The 13,446-nt window shown below is 40.4% G+C and overlaps 1 protein-coding gene across 3 annotated transcripts in view; it reads right to left on the bottom strand.

Annotated features, from left to right (window-relative positions):
* SLIT3 (slit guidance ligand 3) overlaps nucleotides 1–13,446 on the bottom strand; it is a 477,653-nt gene that overhangs the window by 140,726 nt on the left and 323,481 nt on the right. For all 3 annotated transcript variants that reach the window (XM_051793681.1, XM_051793682.1, XM_051793683.1), the window contains 2 exons: nucleotides 12,032–12,103; nucleotides 2,529–2,600 (listed from right to left, as the gene is read on the bottom strand). In XM_051793681.1, coding sequence (XP_051649641.1) covers nucleotides 2,529–2,600; nucleotides 12,032–12,103 — 144 coding nt within the window. The remainder of the gene's footprint in view (nucleotides 1–2,528; nucleotides 2,601–12,031; nucleotides 12,104–13,446) is intronic.

Below are 13,446 nucleotides of genomic sequence, written 5' to 3'. Positions count from 1 at the left end.
CAGCTATGGGTCTCCTGACATCAGCAGCACAGTCTGCAGATGTAAGGCACTTACACGGGACAATTCAGCCAAAATACAAGGGCAATAATTTGGGCCTATATTGTGACAGTATTTTTAAACACAAGGATAATGACATTTCTGAGAAATTCTGATGAGTCTTATCCAAAATAATTAATAAGACTATTCTCCTTTCTGCAATTTCACAGTGATTTTTTTTTCCTTCTATATAATACAGGACCCACAGGGACTCCCTTTTTCTCATTGTGTTCTGCTTCACCATAACACTTTCAAGAATCCTTCTGCTCCAGCTCAGGAAATCAGACAGGCTACCAGGATACCTTAATCAGAGCGTTCTTATCAGTGTGTCTCCAGACTAATAAGAAGAAATCCAATCTAGTGCCCACTGAACACTAAATTAGATCTAATCACAGGGCACTCTTCCAATTCTTCAACAGCAGGTCTAGGACCAACGAATGCCATTTATTTTTTTAGTGCCCATTAAAATACTACAAGCAATCTCATAACAGCTGCTTCAAAGCCACAATCAGAAAAGTGTGCAAACATCTGTTTGCATTTAAAGGATGATCATTCAGTGCTCTCCTTGCCAAAAGATACTTTACATTCAAACACTTTCAAAGACCCTGAAAGGCTTCAGCATCAATGCTCTGGAAATCCCATAATAGGGCAACCTACTTAGATCTTCTCAGCTTGAGAATGTTTAAATGGTTGAAGCACAACCCCTTTCAATGGTTCTGGTTCTCTGGCATGTAGGTTTTATCTCCTTTACAATAAGGCATCACTTGAACTGAAATTCTGACGGGAAAATTACTTCATCTTGGTTGAAATATATACAGGACTATAGTATAAAGGTCTTGAAAATTGTTTAACGCCTTGTGCACAAGTTCTAGACCCTTATTTTTGTAGGACACTCTGATCCATGTGGTGAGTTGGGGTTTTTTCCTATGTTTTTTTTTTTCCTACTGGGAAAGATCCTATCTGTAAAGTGTCCTGGGTTAGACAGAGCAACTGTATCACTTCAAACTTGTAACCATGAAACATTTAGGGCCAAGGACTATCATAAGGCTCAGACAAGGACTAACCTGCTGGTTACCTCTGCCATACCCAGTCCCAGCTCCTCAGCACTCTCAGTTATTGCCCTCCCACGTGGCAAACCATCTCCCCCTTAAATACACAGTCTCCTCTTGCTGCCCATGGAGACACTGAGTTACAACAAACCTGTGAGGTGTGGGCCAGGAGAAAGGAAAGGAGCTGCCAGAAGGTGTGTGTGCCAAAGGGGAAGATAAAATGGTTGGCAGTGTGAGCAGGAGATGAACAGCTCAGGGGCTGTCACAGCCAAACCACAGCTGCTCTCACTTGTCCTTGTCTAGAACAGGGTGGTCCATGTTTGCAATCAAGATCTTATGGATAAATTACACGTCTGAGTAGTCCTTCCCCTACCATACAGAGTAACTATTTCATTTTACTTCTTTGGCTTTGCTCATGAATTTCCAATCTAAACCTGTGCTTACTTTTATAGAGCATGATAAGGATGGCAAAGACTGCAATCACAGTGACAGCCCCAATGACAATCATGAACTTCTGGATATTCATTGCTGGCTATGTCAGGATCATCAGAGAGGCTTAAAATAACGTGTCCAGAAGGTACGTTATATTCTATATTTTATATGATTTATTGTTTGGGAGCTGAGTGCTGCCTGTGATATAAACCAGAATCGATTAATTTATGACATATCACCTTTATTTTCTGACTGCATCATCCATGATGGTAATCAGAACATTAGGAATACACATTAAACTCACTTCACTTCTGCTCCCTCTACTGTCTGGCTGATGATTCCCTTCTCTTTGAAGGAGCTACTGGTTCCCAATGTGATTATGGAGACAGGAGTGAAATTTGCAATTTCACATTTGGCTTAGGAAATTTTTTCTGCTACATTAATATGCACTGACCATATACAACTTCCCCTGATCATGTTAAATCACACACGGCATAAAACCCTCAAATCACAATATCTTGTGAAATCATTTCCCCCGCAGCTGAGCCGCTTTTGACGTAAGAAGATGGAGCTGAGCAGGAGCTGCAACAATCAGATCTTTCCCAGTGCCCTTTCCCTTGCCTGTGCAGGTACTGGCAGCACAGCCCTCAAAGATCCAGACATTCAACCACAAGTGCTAAATGTGTAAAAACAATCAGATGGCATCCCCACCCACGCATCAGCCGGTGACCAAATTTCCTTTCTTGGACTTCACTGCCTCTCTCATTTCCTCCCCACACTCAAATCCTCTGTGTCTATTATCCATTATACACACTGTGCTATAAAACTGTTGACACCTCCCTTTCTTTTTTTTTCAGCCCTTGCCTCCCTCTTGCCTGACACAGACACAACAGACTAGCACATCCCAGTGAGTTTGCAGGGGAAAAGGTGGTGATATTAATGTCAGAAGCTGAAAAAACCAGTAAATCTAGCTAGTCTGTAAAATAAAGGAGAGGAAGGGATCATACTCACAGCAGCTGCAGAGACACAAGATCATCAAAAAGGCCCTGGGGAATCTCCGTGATCTTGTTTCCATAGAGCACTCTGCAAGATTCAGGAAGACAAAATAAATCTTAAATAACAGCCCAGTTTAGTGTCCTCCCACATCTCTGCATTATCATCTTTATTGATCTTGTGCACCATGCCCAGGATCTGTGGGCATTTCATTTAACCACTGATCTCATTTTCTTTTCAGAGAGCACATGGTATTAAATGAGTCGTTATGATTCAGGCTTCGTCTGGTGTTGGAAAGCATTTCTAATGTAGAAACTGGACATCATCCAAAATCTGTATCTGAAATATTTTTCATTCTGTTAAGGGATTTTTTTTTTTTCACCCTTTTTAGAAATATTTTAACCACTGAAAGGCACATTGTCTGATGCAAAAACCTAGAATTCCGCTCAGCAATACTGAATTTAAAAGCCAGGGAGCACAAGCCGGTTGTAGATAAAATTTCATATAACTGAGTCTCTTAAGATACAGTAATTGGCATGAAATGTGACACAGGCATCATTGGATAAAATATTATGGCTTCACCAGCTGCTGTTACCATTTCAACGAGCTAATACAAAGAAATTTATCCTGAACTGGAAGTAGACATGTATTTCAGAAACTCCAAAATAATTTAGGCATGGCTTAGTTATAAAAATCAGTAAAGCTTTAATAATAAAAATGAGAGTCACTGTATATATTTATTCAACCATAAATATATGACCTGGTATCCACGATTCAGTTTCAATATTAAAAAATATTTCATTTTTAATGGAAAAATGCACATATATCATCCTCAGGAAACTGAACTAAAGGGGAAAAGGGACAGAAGCACCATTATGCTGAGATGTGCTACCCAGTGATCAGAACAAAATCACGTTTGACAGAACACCTGAATTTCAATCATGGCTGAAGTATTTACTCATGTCATTACTGCAAGATGGTAACATTTGTCAAAACCAGAAAGTGCGTGAGGAGCTTCCGTGGGTCCTGGGAAAAGGGAAGATGATTAGGGTCCCTCTGAAAATATTTTCCCTTACCTAAACATTTTAATAGACTTCAAATTGGGCAAAACAGTATTTATGTAATTCCTATGCCCTGCACAGGACATGGTAAATGGTTATAAACCAGCTCATGCCAAAACTTTGGTGCTTATGTGCCACTAAACTGGTTAATTCCCTAACTTTTTCATGTGGAACAATATCCTAGCAATGAATCAAACAGCCATGTGAGGCTTGAATGCTGGCTGAAATCCTGCAATTACCCTGTCTTACAACATTTGAAATATTATGAAGAGTTAGACATACTGAAAAACAAACTCCCTGGCATGACAGACCCCTTCCAATACCCTCTGGCCCTCCCAGAGCATCACCACTTCAGTTTACTCTTCATCAGTCACTGCAAGTCTATCACCCCTGGGGGAGCCTTCCCAGATCAGCTCATTTCTGAGCCTCAATAAAATGACTCTAAATAAAATAACACCACTTAAATATGAAAATCCAAACTTGAAACTTCATTTTTCATTACTTTTGCAGTCTAGCAGGAACTGAAGTGCTACCCAAGAAACCAGTGATCACCCAGCATTATATTTTCCCTAAACAAATGTGACATGATTTCTCTTTATCTATTGCAGAGTCAGGAGGTTGGCTTTTAATGTGCTGTTCCAGTGACTGTATTCTGTGGGTAATGAATGCTTGTAAATCTTCCTAATTGTTTCTTAACTTCAGCTTCAGAAGACACACACAATTTCCTACTTCAACAAAATTTCATGCAAGTCACACAGACTTTTATACTCTACCCAAAGCTAGAGACAAATGGTGGCTGAACTTTGAGAAGTTCAACAGGACCATTTAGATGCAGATTCAAACTATGGGAGAACATTCAAGTCACTGAATTTCACTGGGCTCTGAACCAACATGTGAGTGGCTGACTCACAGACTTTTTTAACTGATGTGTGCACCTGTATCAAGAAGCAAAAGCAAAACCTCTGCAAATAAAATATTTGTAAAAGGTTAAAACATTAATTTAATGCCCACAGAATCCAGTTTACACTCATTTCACTTTCCAGTCTTTCTGAAAGATGATTTCTTTAGCAAGTACATCATCTGCATACCGAGTTCAGTTTATGAGCTCTGAGGTATTTGAGAAACATCTTCCTTAGTTTGGGAAATAGCAGGATCATCAACAGTGATCAACAATTCAGAACAGTCTATCATATAAGAAGGAGTTGAGAATATAAACTTTACAAAATACTCATGGAAAGTAAAAACATCCGCACTCCAGCCTAAGGGTTATTTTGGCTGCAGAGGTAAAAACACTTATGGAAAGTAAACCCTTAAAGAAATCCCCACTCACACCCAGTGCAGTTGTTACCCATGGTACAACTGAATGCAAAATAAGACTCTCAGAGTAATTCCTTCATTTACTTTTAATGTAAGAGTCAGAAGGTCAGAGTGCAGTGTGTCACTGAATTTTAAACCTTGGACGTGTTTATACATGCCCTTTATTATTTTCAGCAAAATAAAACAGATTAAAATAGCTTATAAAATAAAAACAAAGCTTCGATTTTTAGAAGCCGTGAAAAGGAAAATAAGCATTTCCCAACCTAATTGGGCTTATGTGCATGTGGCACATTAACACTGGAACAGATTAACAGCTAAACAAAAGTCAGTATGAGAGCTCATATTCTCATCTCTAATTCATATTCATGTTCAGCACTACCCAGAGCCAAATCAGTTAATGCCACGTCTGCCTGCCATGGCAGGGCTGCAGGGAGAGGCAAAGAGGTGGGGAGATCCCAATGCACTGCACCCCATTTCTGGAGTTCCTTATGGCCACTTGCTCTAAGAAAAAGCACAGAAAACTTGCTTTCCTCAGAGTTCTCTTTTTTTTTTCTTTTTTTTTCTGTTTAAGACAGAAAAATCATCCTCATCCCAATGAACATGACATTGGTCAGGTTCTGCCAGGCTGGGTATTACTGCAGCACTCTCCTCTCCTCCTGCCAGCTGCCCATCACCTCAACATTCCCAGAACCGCAGAAAAGAAACCAAACAAAAACCCCTAATAAAAAAAAAAACAACCCAACTTCAAACTGCCATATAAAGGGAAACACAACCAAATCAACTCAAGAACTTCATTTAAATCTTCAATAATTTACCAGCAGAGATAAATTACAGCAGATCTGCCCATGGCATTACAAGTTCTAAAAATGGATGTTCACTTGCAGCCCTCACACATGTTGCAGGACATGCAGGTGGCCTGGTTAAAGTGCAGGCTTGGCCCAGGAACACGACCCTTCTCCCATCCCAGAGCACCTGAAATGTTAGACTCAAAATATTTTCTTATTAAAAATACACTAACAAGGTTAATACGTAATAAAAATCAAATTAGCTCAGTAATTGCTGCCAATAGACAGTAAATCAGTGAATTAGAACAACTTTTATTAGAACACCAAAAAATTACGAAAACTTTTACTGTGCTCCTGATTTTTCATTTGCTTCTCAACTTTAGGAGACCAAATGAGCCCCAGGCCTGACAAATATGACACCACATAAAGCACAGACCCCTGGCAGCACTGTGAGCATTGGAGGAGATCCCTGGAAGAAGCACCCTGAAGAGTTATTACGGATCTGCAAGAAGAAATTATACAAATATATAACAGCCATAATGAGGCGTTATGTTTCTTCAGCCTGGTTCTGGCATCGTATTTCAATATTCCCCCAACAATGCATCTATTCCAAGACACAATTAGATATTAAATTTCCAGTTAAATAATTAATTGTTACTACTAAACTTCAGGTTTTGCAGATTAATCCAACGGATGTTGTAAGTAGTTAAAAATAAAGATTAAAGGGTGGAAACAGTCACTGCATGGCTTCATCTACAAGCCTGGGACACACCAGACAAAGGAAGCACTGGAAGCACACATAACCACAACTGTGTTTTCTTGGATGAGAAGGTAACTAAGCCTGCATCAAACCTTCAGCAGCAGGGTCTGGAAACAAAATTCTCAGTGATTCTTCACAGTCTCTATCCATTCTGACCCCCTGAACAATTTTAAAAGGAAGGAATTTGCACTGACTTCACCAACGGGGGTACCCTCCCTTTCATGCTCACTGAAGTTTAACGTGCCACCTTCAAGGGTTTCAAACAATAATTGCTGTGTTGTCTCTATTTTGCAGTTCTCAGCCCACCTTACTTACAAACGTAGCTGCAATTTAGCTGCTTCATTAAGTCAGATCACAGAATACTGAGATTTTTTTTTCCCCTTGAAGGTGATACAGAGATTTTTGGGGTATGAAAGCCTAGCACAGAATCCCTTACTTTAGACCATATGGTTTCCAGCTAAGTGTTCCTTTATTTTGGCTTGGCTGAAACATTCTTACTGAAGTGTCAAATTGTGACTTTATGCAATGTCTTTTTCAGTCCTCAGAATGCTTTTAACTTTCCTTCAGACTGTGAAAACAATTCTTGCTAGGAAGAATTATATTTCCCAAGCTATGTACAATGGCACAGGTTCAATAAGAATCCAGGTTTTCAAAAGAGGAGGAATTGATAGGGATAAAAACAGCAATAAATTTCTAATATCTGAAAGAAACTTAGACATGTAATTTTTTTTCCCCTGCACTATTTCATATTTCTTCAGAACAAGTTAAGCTAAATAAATCACAGTTAAACTATCCAAAGCAATTTGTTACCTTAAAATAAGTTTGGCAGTTATTGCAATAGACAGTGTTTTATTGCAGATTTCAAATCACCATGAATGACACCTCATACATCATCATCCAGGAGATGATGGTCTAAATGGGACTGCTATGTCAAAACCTAAGCTGTCTCTTGTCTTTGTGCCCAGGCTGATGATCTAAGCTTTTAAAGTGTTCCCTAGCTTAATTCAGTATATGAACAAAACCAAAGGAATTCTCCCTCTGCAGTGGTCTAAAATTTATTCATGCAGTTTAACACCCTGAAGGCTTAGACTATTTTGTCATATCTCATAAAATGTCCCCAGACAGTCTGGATATGGCCTTCCAAACCTACATTTGTGGGAAGTTTACGGACCCCAAGAATAACATTCATCTTTGATCCTATTAACAATAACCAAATGCTGATACAATCCTCTCACTGATATTAGACAGATTTCAAGTTGATTAAATGAAAAATTAATTTACTTCAGAAAGTGTATGCAGCAATTTTGAAACCTGAAACTCTTCCTAATTTGGCCCCTGTGCTCTGGGCTGAGTCATTACCCACCCAGCTCCAGCACAGGGCAAAGCTCACCATGGAACACAAACACCAAGCACTACAAACTCAGTATTTCTCAAACTTCTGCTTAAAAATTCAGATAGCACATTCTTTTACAAGCAACCAATCTTGCCACACTTCTCAGTGCAAGGGTACTGGTTGCACTCGTGTTTGTATGGAAAGAAGCATTGGATGGTAAGATTAAACCCCAACATGAAAGCCATGGCCACATTACTGATTTTTTAGATTCAAATAATTCTAATTATTCGTTTCTCATCTTGGATATTTCCTATGGTCCAAGTGCTGCAGTATCACAACATCTCACAGCCTTCACCATATGCCCCACACTACGATCTCTCTAAGACAAAGAAGTACTTCCAGCTTTTCAAGAGGGGAGACTTTGCCAGAGACAAGCAGTTATTTGCCCAGCAGCTGTCACTGATATTATGCACTGTAACTTCTTCCTCCTAAATCCCACAGTGGCATTTTTAAGACTAAAGGCCCTTTTTCTCAGTCCTTGGTCCACAACACTCTCCATTCCCTGCCATGGCTTTACAGCAAGCTCTCCACAACTCTGTTCTCCCAAACCCAGAGCATGGATCTTACTGCAGCCCCAGTTTTGTCCATAAGCAGGTTTGAACCTTCATATCAAACCTGTGAAGGTTCCTACCAAAAATATGCTAAGGATCTAAGCCCTAATGCCTAAATATTGAAAGAGAACTTCAGACACTGTAACGGAATTAAATCCTCAGAACATACAGACCCAGGGCTGACCTGCCTGTGACACAACAAGGAGAAAAGGAAAAGCCAGAAAACTCTACGAACAATAATAAAAAAAAAAGTTTCTTTAAGAACAATGATTCTGGTTGTTTATTCTTGTAACAACCAGGAAAAAAAAAGTTACGTACATGTCCAAATGTTTCTAAGAAAAATAGTAGAAATTCCTTGTTCCACAGAGTCATATGAACAGGGAATGAAATCCCACTGAAAAATGAGCATAAAAAAATAACTTATTTCTTCCTGAGTGTGGGGAATGGAGAAGTCTTGAGTCCTCACAAGAACAAACTTACCTTTCTTCTGCTATACGCAGAGAAAACCCAAGGTAGAAATGACTACTTTGAAGCATAAAGATTTTGTGACCTGTTTGACTCCCATAGGTGGATTTCTTGCTAAAGAAAATATATAGATTTACAGTAAAAACTTATGACCTGCTAGCACATGGATCACTTAGCACTTTTTCAAGATTTAAGTTTTATATATTTGAGGGGAAATGGCTTCTGTAATAAACATTCCTGTGTTCTGAAAACTGTAATGCACCAATTTTTTTCTACAATAGGCAGAGTACTCTGAGAAACGGTTCTGCCTGGAAACACCAACCTAAGTTCAGTTCAGAAGAAAGCAGAGTAGAACCCACTGTACATAGGGCTCCATTAGCCAGCCAGTCTAACAATGTTGGCTGCCTTCCAGACAAGCACTCTCACTCTCTCAGACCCATAGGGAGCACTGCAATTGCAAGCAAGCAGGGAGGAAAGGGAGGGGCAGAAAATGGGAATAATACAGAGGAGAAGGAGCAAGGATTTTAGGCAGTACAGCAGTACTTCATTTTTAATGGAAACCAAGCTGCTTGCTTTCATTTGTGCATTAATATTTCCCCCTCCTTTCCTCTGATTTTAACTCAGATAGCTGCAAAGTCCAGCTGCTCTGCTCACGGATTAAACCTCGGTGGTGCCTCATTAAAATGTATGCACCAATCACATCTGACTGAGGTATATGGACAATAAAAGTTGCTCTCAGCTGGGCTGAAGCACCGTATGCAGAGCTGTGCTCCTTCAGGGCATGCAGCTGGCTAAAGTCACTGGGGCCTGGGGCACCCGACAGAGTGAGCTGCTTAAGAGCTGGAAAACACCAGTAAGCAACTGTCTCACTTCATTTCCACCTCCTTGTTCTTCCCCCTTCAGCAGTTTCATTGGCAGGGCTGGCACTTCAGAGGATTCATCTTCTCTTACACTTTCTGTGACTGACAGGAGTGGACTGGTGGCTGTGGTAGAGATCAGAGGAAAGAAGATTCTCTGCTTCTCAGAGGTAGAAACCTGGGGAAGGTTTCTTCAGTGAAACCCAGGTTCTGCAGACCAGCAGATAACCTTGCTCCATAAAGATATCCAGGGCTCAGAAATTGTAACAACTACAGATGTGACCAGCAGGGAGGAATCTGCCAAAGGTCTGGGTGACAGGTTACGAAAAAGGAGAGAACCAACCACTGCCTGTCAACCATAGGGAAAACATTTATATGAGACCTACCTGCAATGAAAAGCAAGAGTAAAACCTTTCAGAAGAAAGTAAAAACATAGTGGACAACTGAGCCTAGAGGAGGAGGCTGACAATTTCAAAACTGGAGCTGATACTGTCCTAGAAACAAGTCTGCCAAACAGAAACTGTGTGTTACAACAGCTTTGTGCGTCTGTGGTAGAAGAAAAGTGAGGCAAAGAACAACACCAAGCAAAGAAAGACTGCTCAGAGGCAGTTCCTTTGCTACAGCTTTTTCTGTGCTGTGTCTCATCTCCCTGCCCTCTCTCTTCTCCCCTGTAACCTTTTAGCATTAACTTAAGCAATATTTTACCCACTTGGATATAAACGTATTTAAACATCATTTACTTAAAATATCATTTGGGGTGACTGGGCAGAGAATACACAGTCATTTCACTTGCTTCTGTATGAAAGTCAAAACACTATAAATTCCTGCCCAGTTTACATTCTCATTTCCTCTCTGTCCACTCTGATGCGTTTCATCCCACTCCTGAGGCCATCGGGGGGTATCTGAATTAACTACAGCTAAAGCTGAATATATTCTGCACTGGGAGGCCAACCCCAGTGGAAATGTCTTGCCTGTCCAGCTCACTCCTAAATCAGGAGGTTTGCCAAGACCAGAAAGCTGTAGCACTGCAGCATCAGCAGTAGTTTCATACTAAGCCAAAACTGTAGCGTTCAGTAAATGTCACTCACTCACTGAATTGTTTCCAGACAGCATTGAGGGATTTGACCATTTCCACACCATGTTGAATAACACTGCCCAAACTATTCAACAAACACCAGCAACACTTAATATATATTTCTGGCATTCTCCCAGCTGGATTCAGGTCACAAAAAAGGGCAAATCCTTCTGAACTCTGGCTCAGAGGTTTACTGTAACATGTAAGTTTAATACCTAATAACCTTCTAATATTAGTACTAGTCAACAAGTTTATCCAGTTTGTCAGAATTACCCAGTATTCAGTGAATAAAATTATGGCAGCTTATAGAAACAAACTACACTCTTTAAAGAATCGAGCTGTGTTATATGAATATTAATGAGATAATTGTTTTAAAACTATCCTTAAGATAAACACAAGCAAATATCATTCTATTTGTGCTTACCCTCTTCTCTCAGCCTGGGTTCTTTCTAACAGTCTATTCTAGTTTATCCTCCATATGCAGCTTCTGACCTTGCATTGCTCCTTTTACCCATTAAAAGCTCCACTATTTTAATAGTGCTCTGAGCACCTAGGCTGAAATATAGCTGCAAGTAAGTTCAACTTGGTGCTAAACCAGTTTCTGTGCTCTATAAAGAGAAATGAATGGCTGTCAAGAGATCCTACCTTCTTTTTATCTTTTGTGTGAAGTCATATTTTAGACCCCTTCCAGCTTAATAAATTACTAATTACAGCTAAGCAATATAAACATTTTCTTACAAGCTTAGGTTCTTCCCTAACTAGTTTGAAAAAAAAAGCCCCAAACAAACAAACAAACAAAAAAACAACAAAAAATGAAATAGACCAAAAAACTCTTAAGAGAGTGTAATCTCAGTTCTGTACTCTGGAAGAAAAATTCAGTATGGAAGTATTTTCCCAACTCCTCCACACCACCAAACAATGTGTGAGCTATGGTGAGGTTTTTGTGGGCCATGAGGAGTAGGGGTGAATTGTCCAGACTGCAGGTGCACATGAAGATCAACTAATGCACTTCTTGTGAAGAACTGAACAAGTCAGCAACCCTGGGGGTGTGGATCTATAAAAGAGTTTACTAGAGACTTGTAAACAGTCTCTCCTAAACTTCATCACCAATTTTTCATTTACAAAAGATCAGATGCTTCACGCAAGCTGGCAACTGCACACAGAAACATATGTTCCCCCAGACAGCACATTATCATTTTTATTCCTCTTCCATGCAAGCTCTCCCCAAATGCCCATTCAGTTCTATTTTCTACTTACAACGAAATGAGAGATTTCAAGCCTTTGAATGCGTCAGGCGCAATGTCAGTTATTTGGTTCTTGCTGATGTCTCTGCAAAGAGAAGGGAGGATTAAAAAAACAATTGTAAACAGGAATCTGACGAAAAGATTCTAGCTGTGGTTTATTGGAAGAACCCACTTGACATAAAAACAGAAGTAAAAGATCATATTAACTCAGAGAAGTGATGCTAGGGCACAGATAGGCAAATTCCAGGAAGGATCAGGAAACATCAGTCAGTATGACAAGCCACCAGCCTCAATAACCAGAGCTCTCCTGTTAATGAGGTCTTTCATTTTATGGGCATTAAAACACAGGTTTTTATGAAGAGTTTTGGAGCACAACAGTGATGTTGATAAAACCATCTTAAGAGCTATTAGTACTGGAGACCGCGCTGCGACTCTGTGGGGTGGCCCTCAAGCACGAGAAGCAAAAGCATAAAGGTTGTTTGAATGTTGAAATGCAGGCATGGGAGGCCAACTTTATAACAGTACAGAGGATCACACAGACTGCCCAGTCCCTGATCCTAAAGCAGGCCCCAGTGCCACTGAGGAGCTCAGCACGGGACCAGTGGTGCCTGGGTTTTAATGGCAGAATTCCACCACGACCTTGACCTGGGGAAGCAGCTGAGAGAAGAGGGTTGACAGAGCGCTGGCAGGTCTGCCCAGAGTTTTCAGACACTGGGGAAAGCCTCTGAGCACCTGAATGGAAATCATGGAGCTCTGAAGGCCAGCAGCACTGTGGGAACACCCAGTGAGTGTGCTGCAGACCCTGCCAGGGAGCCCAGCAAGATTCCACCCTTTCAGCTGCGGTGTGAGTGGAATTCAGCACAGCCTGCTGTCATCTGCGAGGGAAGCGTGTTCCTGGTTAGGAAAATACCCTTCAATTCTAATCATAACCAACAAAGATGAATAGAGACTGTGCCACAGCATCTTTATAGATGGAGCCCAATTTACTCCACGTGGTACCCAGATGCTCAGAGCCTTACTGTGACTGTCACTGCCACCCAAACTTTCTGTCAATCAGTTCAACCAAGTGCTTAGCTGAGAGACAACTTTCAGCCACCCTCGCTGCATTCCCTGACAGTTGGTATCAGCTTGTATCACTAGCATTAAATCTCTTCACTGAGAGCTGAAACTGCAGTAATACAGTATTTCAAGTACATCTTCACTGATATTTCCACTGGGGCACATGCTAAGTAGACTCTAAATAAACATCACTTGAATGAGAACTTAATAATCAGAAAGTAAGGTTTGCCATTCTATACATGTTTTGAGCCACAAATTATGTTGGTTAAAATTTTAACGCAGTCCTCCATTTTCAAATCTAGCCACATAAAGTGGGATTTTTGAGGGTTTGTGGCTCCCTTATAAGATTTGATTATTTTATAAGGTTCA

The sequence above is a fragment of the Manacus candei genome, unplaced genomic scaffold (assembly GCF_025592945.1).
Source record: "Manacus candei isolate 608988 ecotype Guabito, Panama unplaced genomic scaffold, ASM2559294v1 h1tg000037l, whole genome shotgun sequence".
In the NCBI taxonomy this organism is placed as follows: domain Eukaryota; kingdom Metazoa; phylum Chordata; class Aves; order Passeriformes; family Pipridae; genus Manacus; species Manacus candei.
Note: the sequence above shows the minus strand (reverse complement) of the source record. Positions and strands in the feature narration are given on the sequence as shown.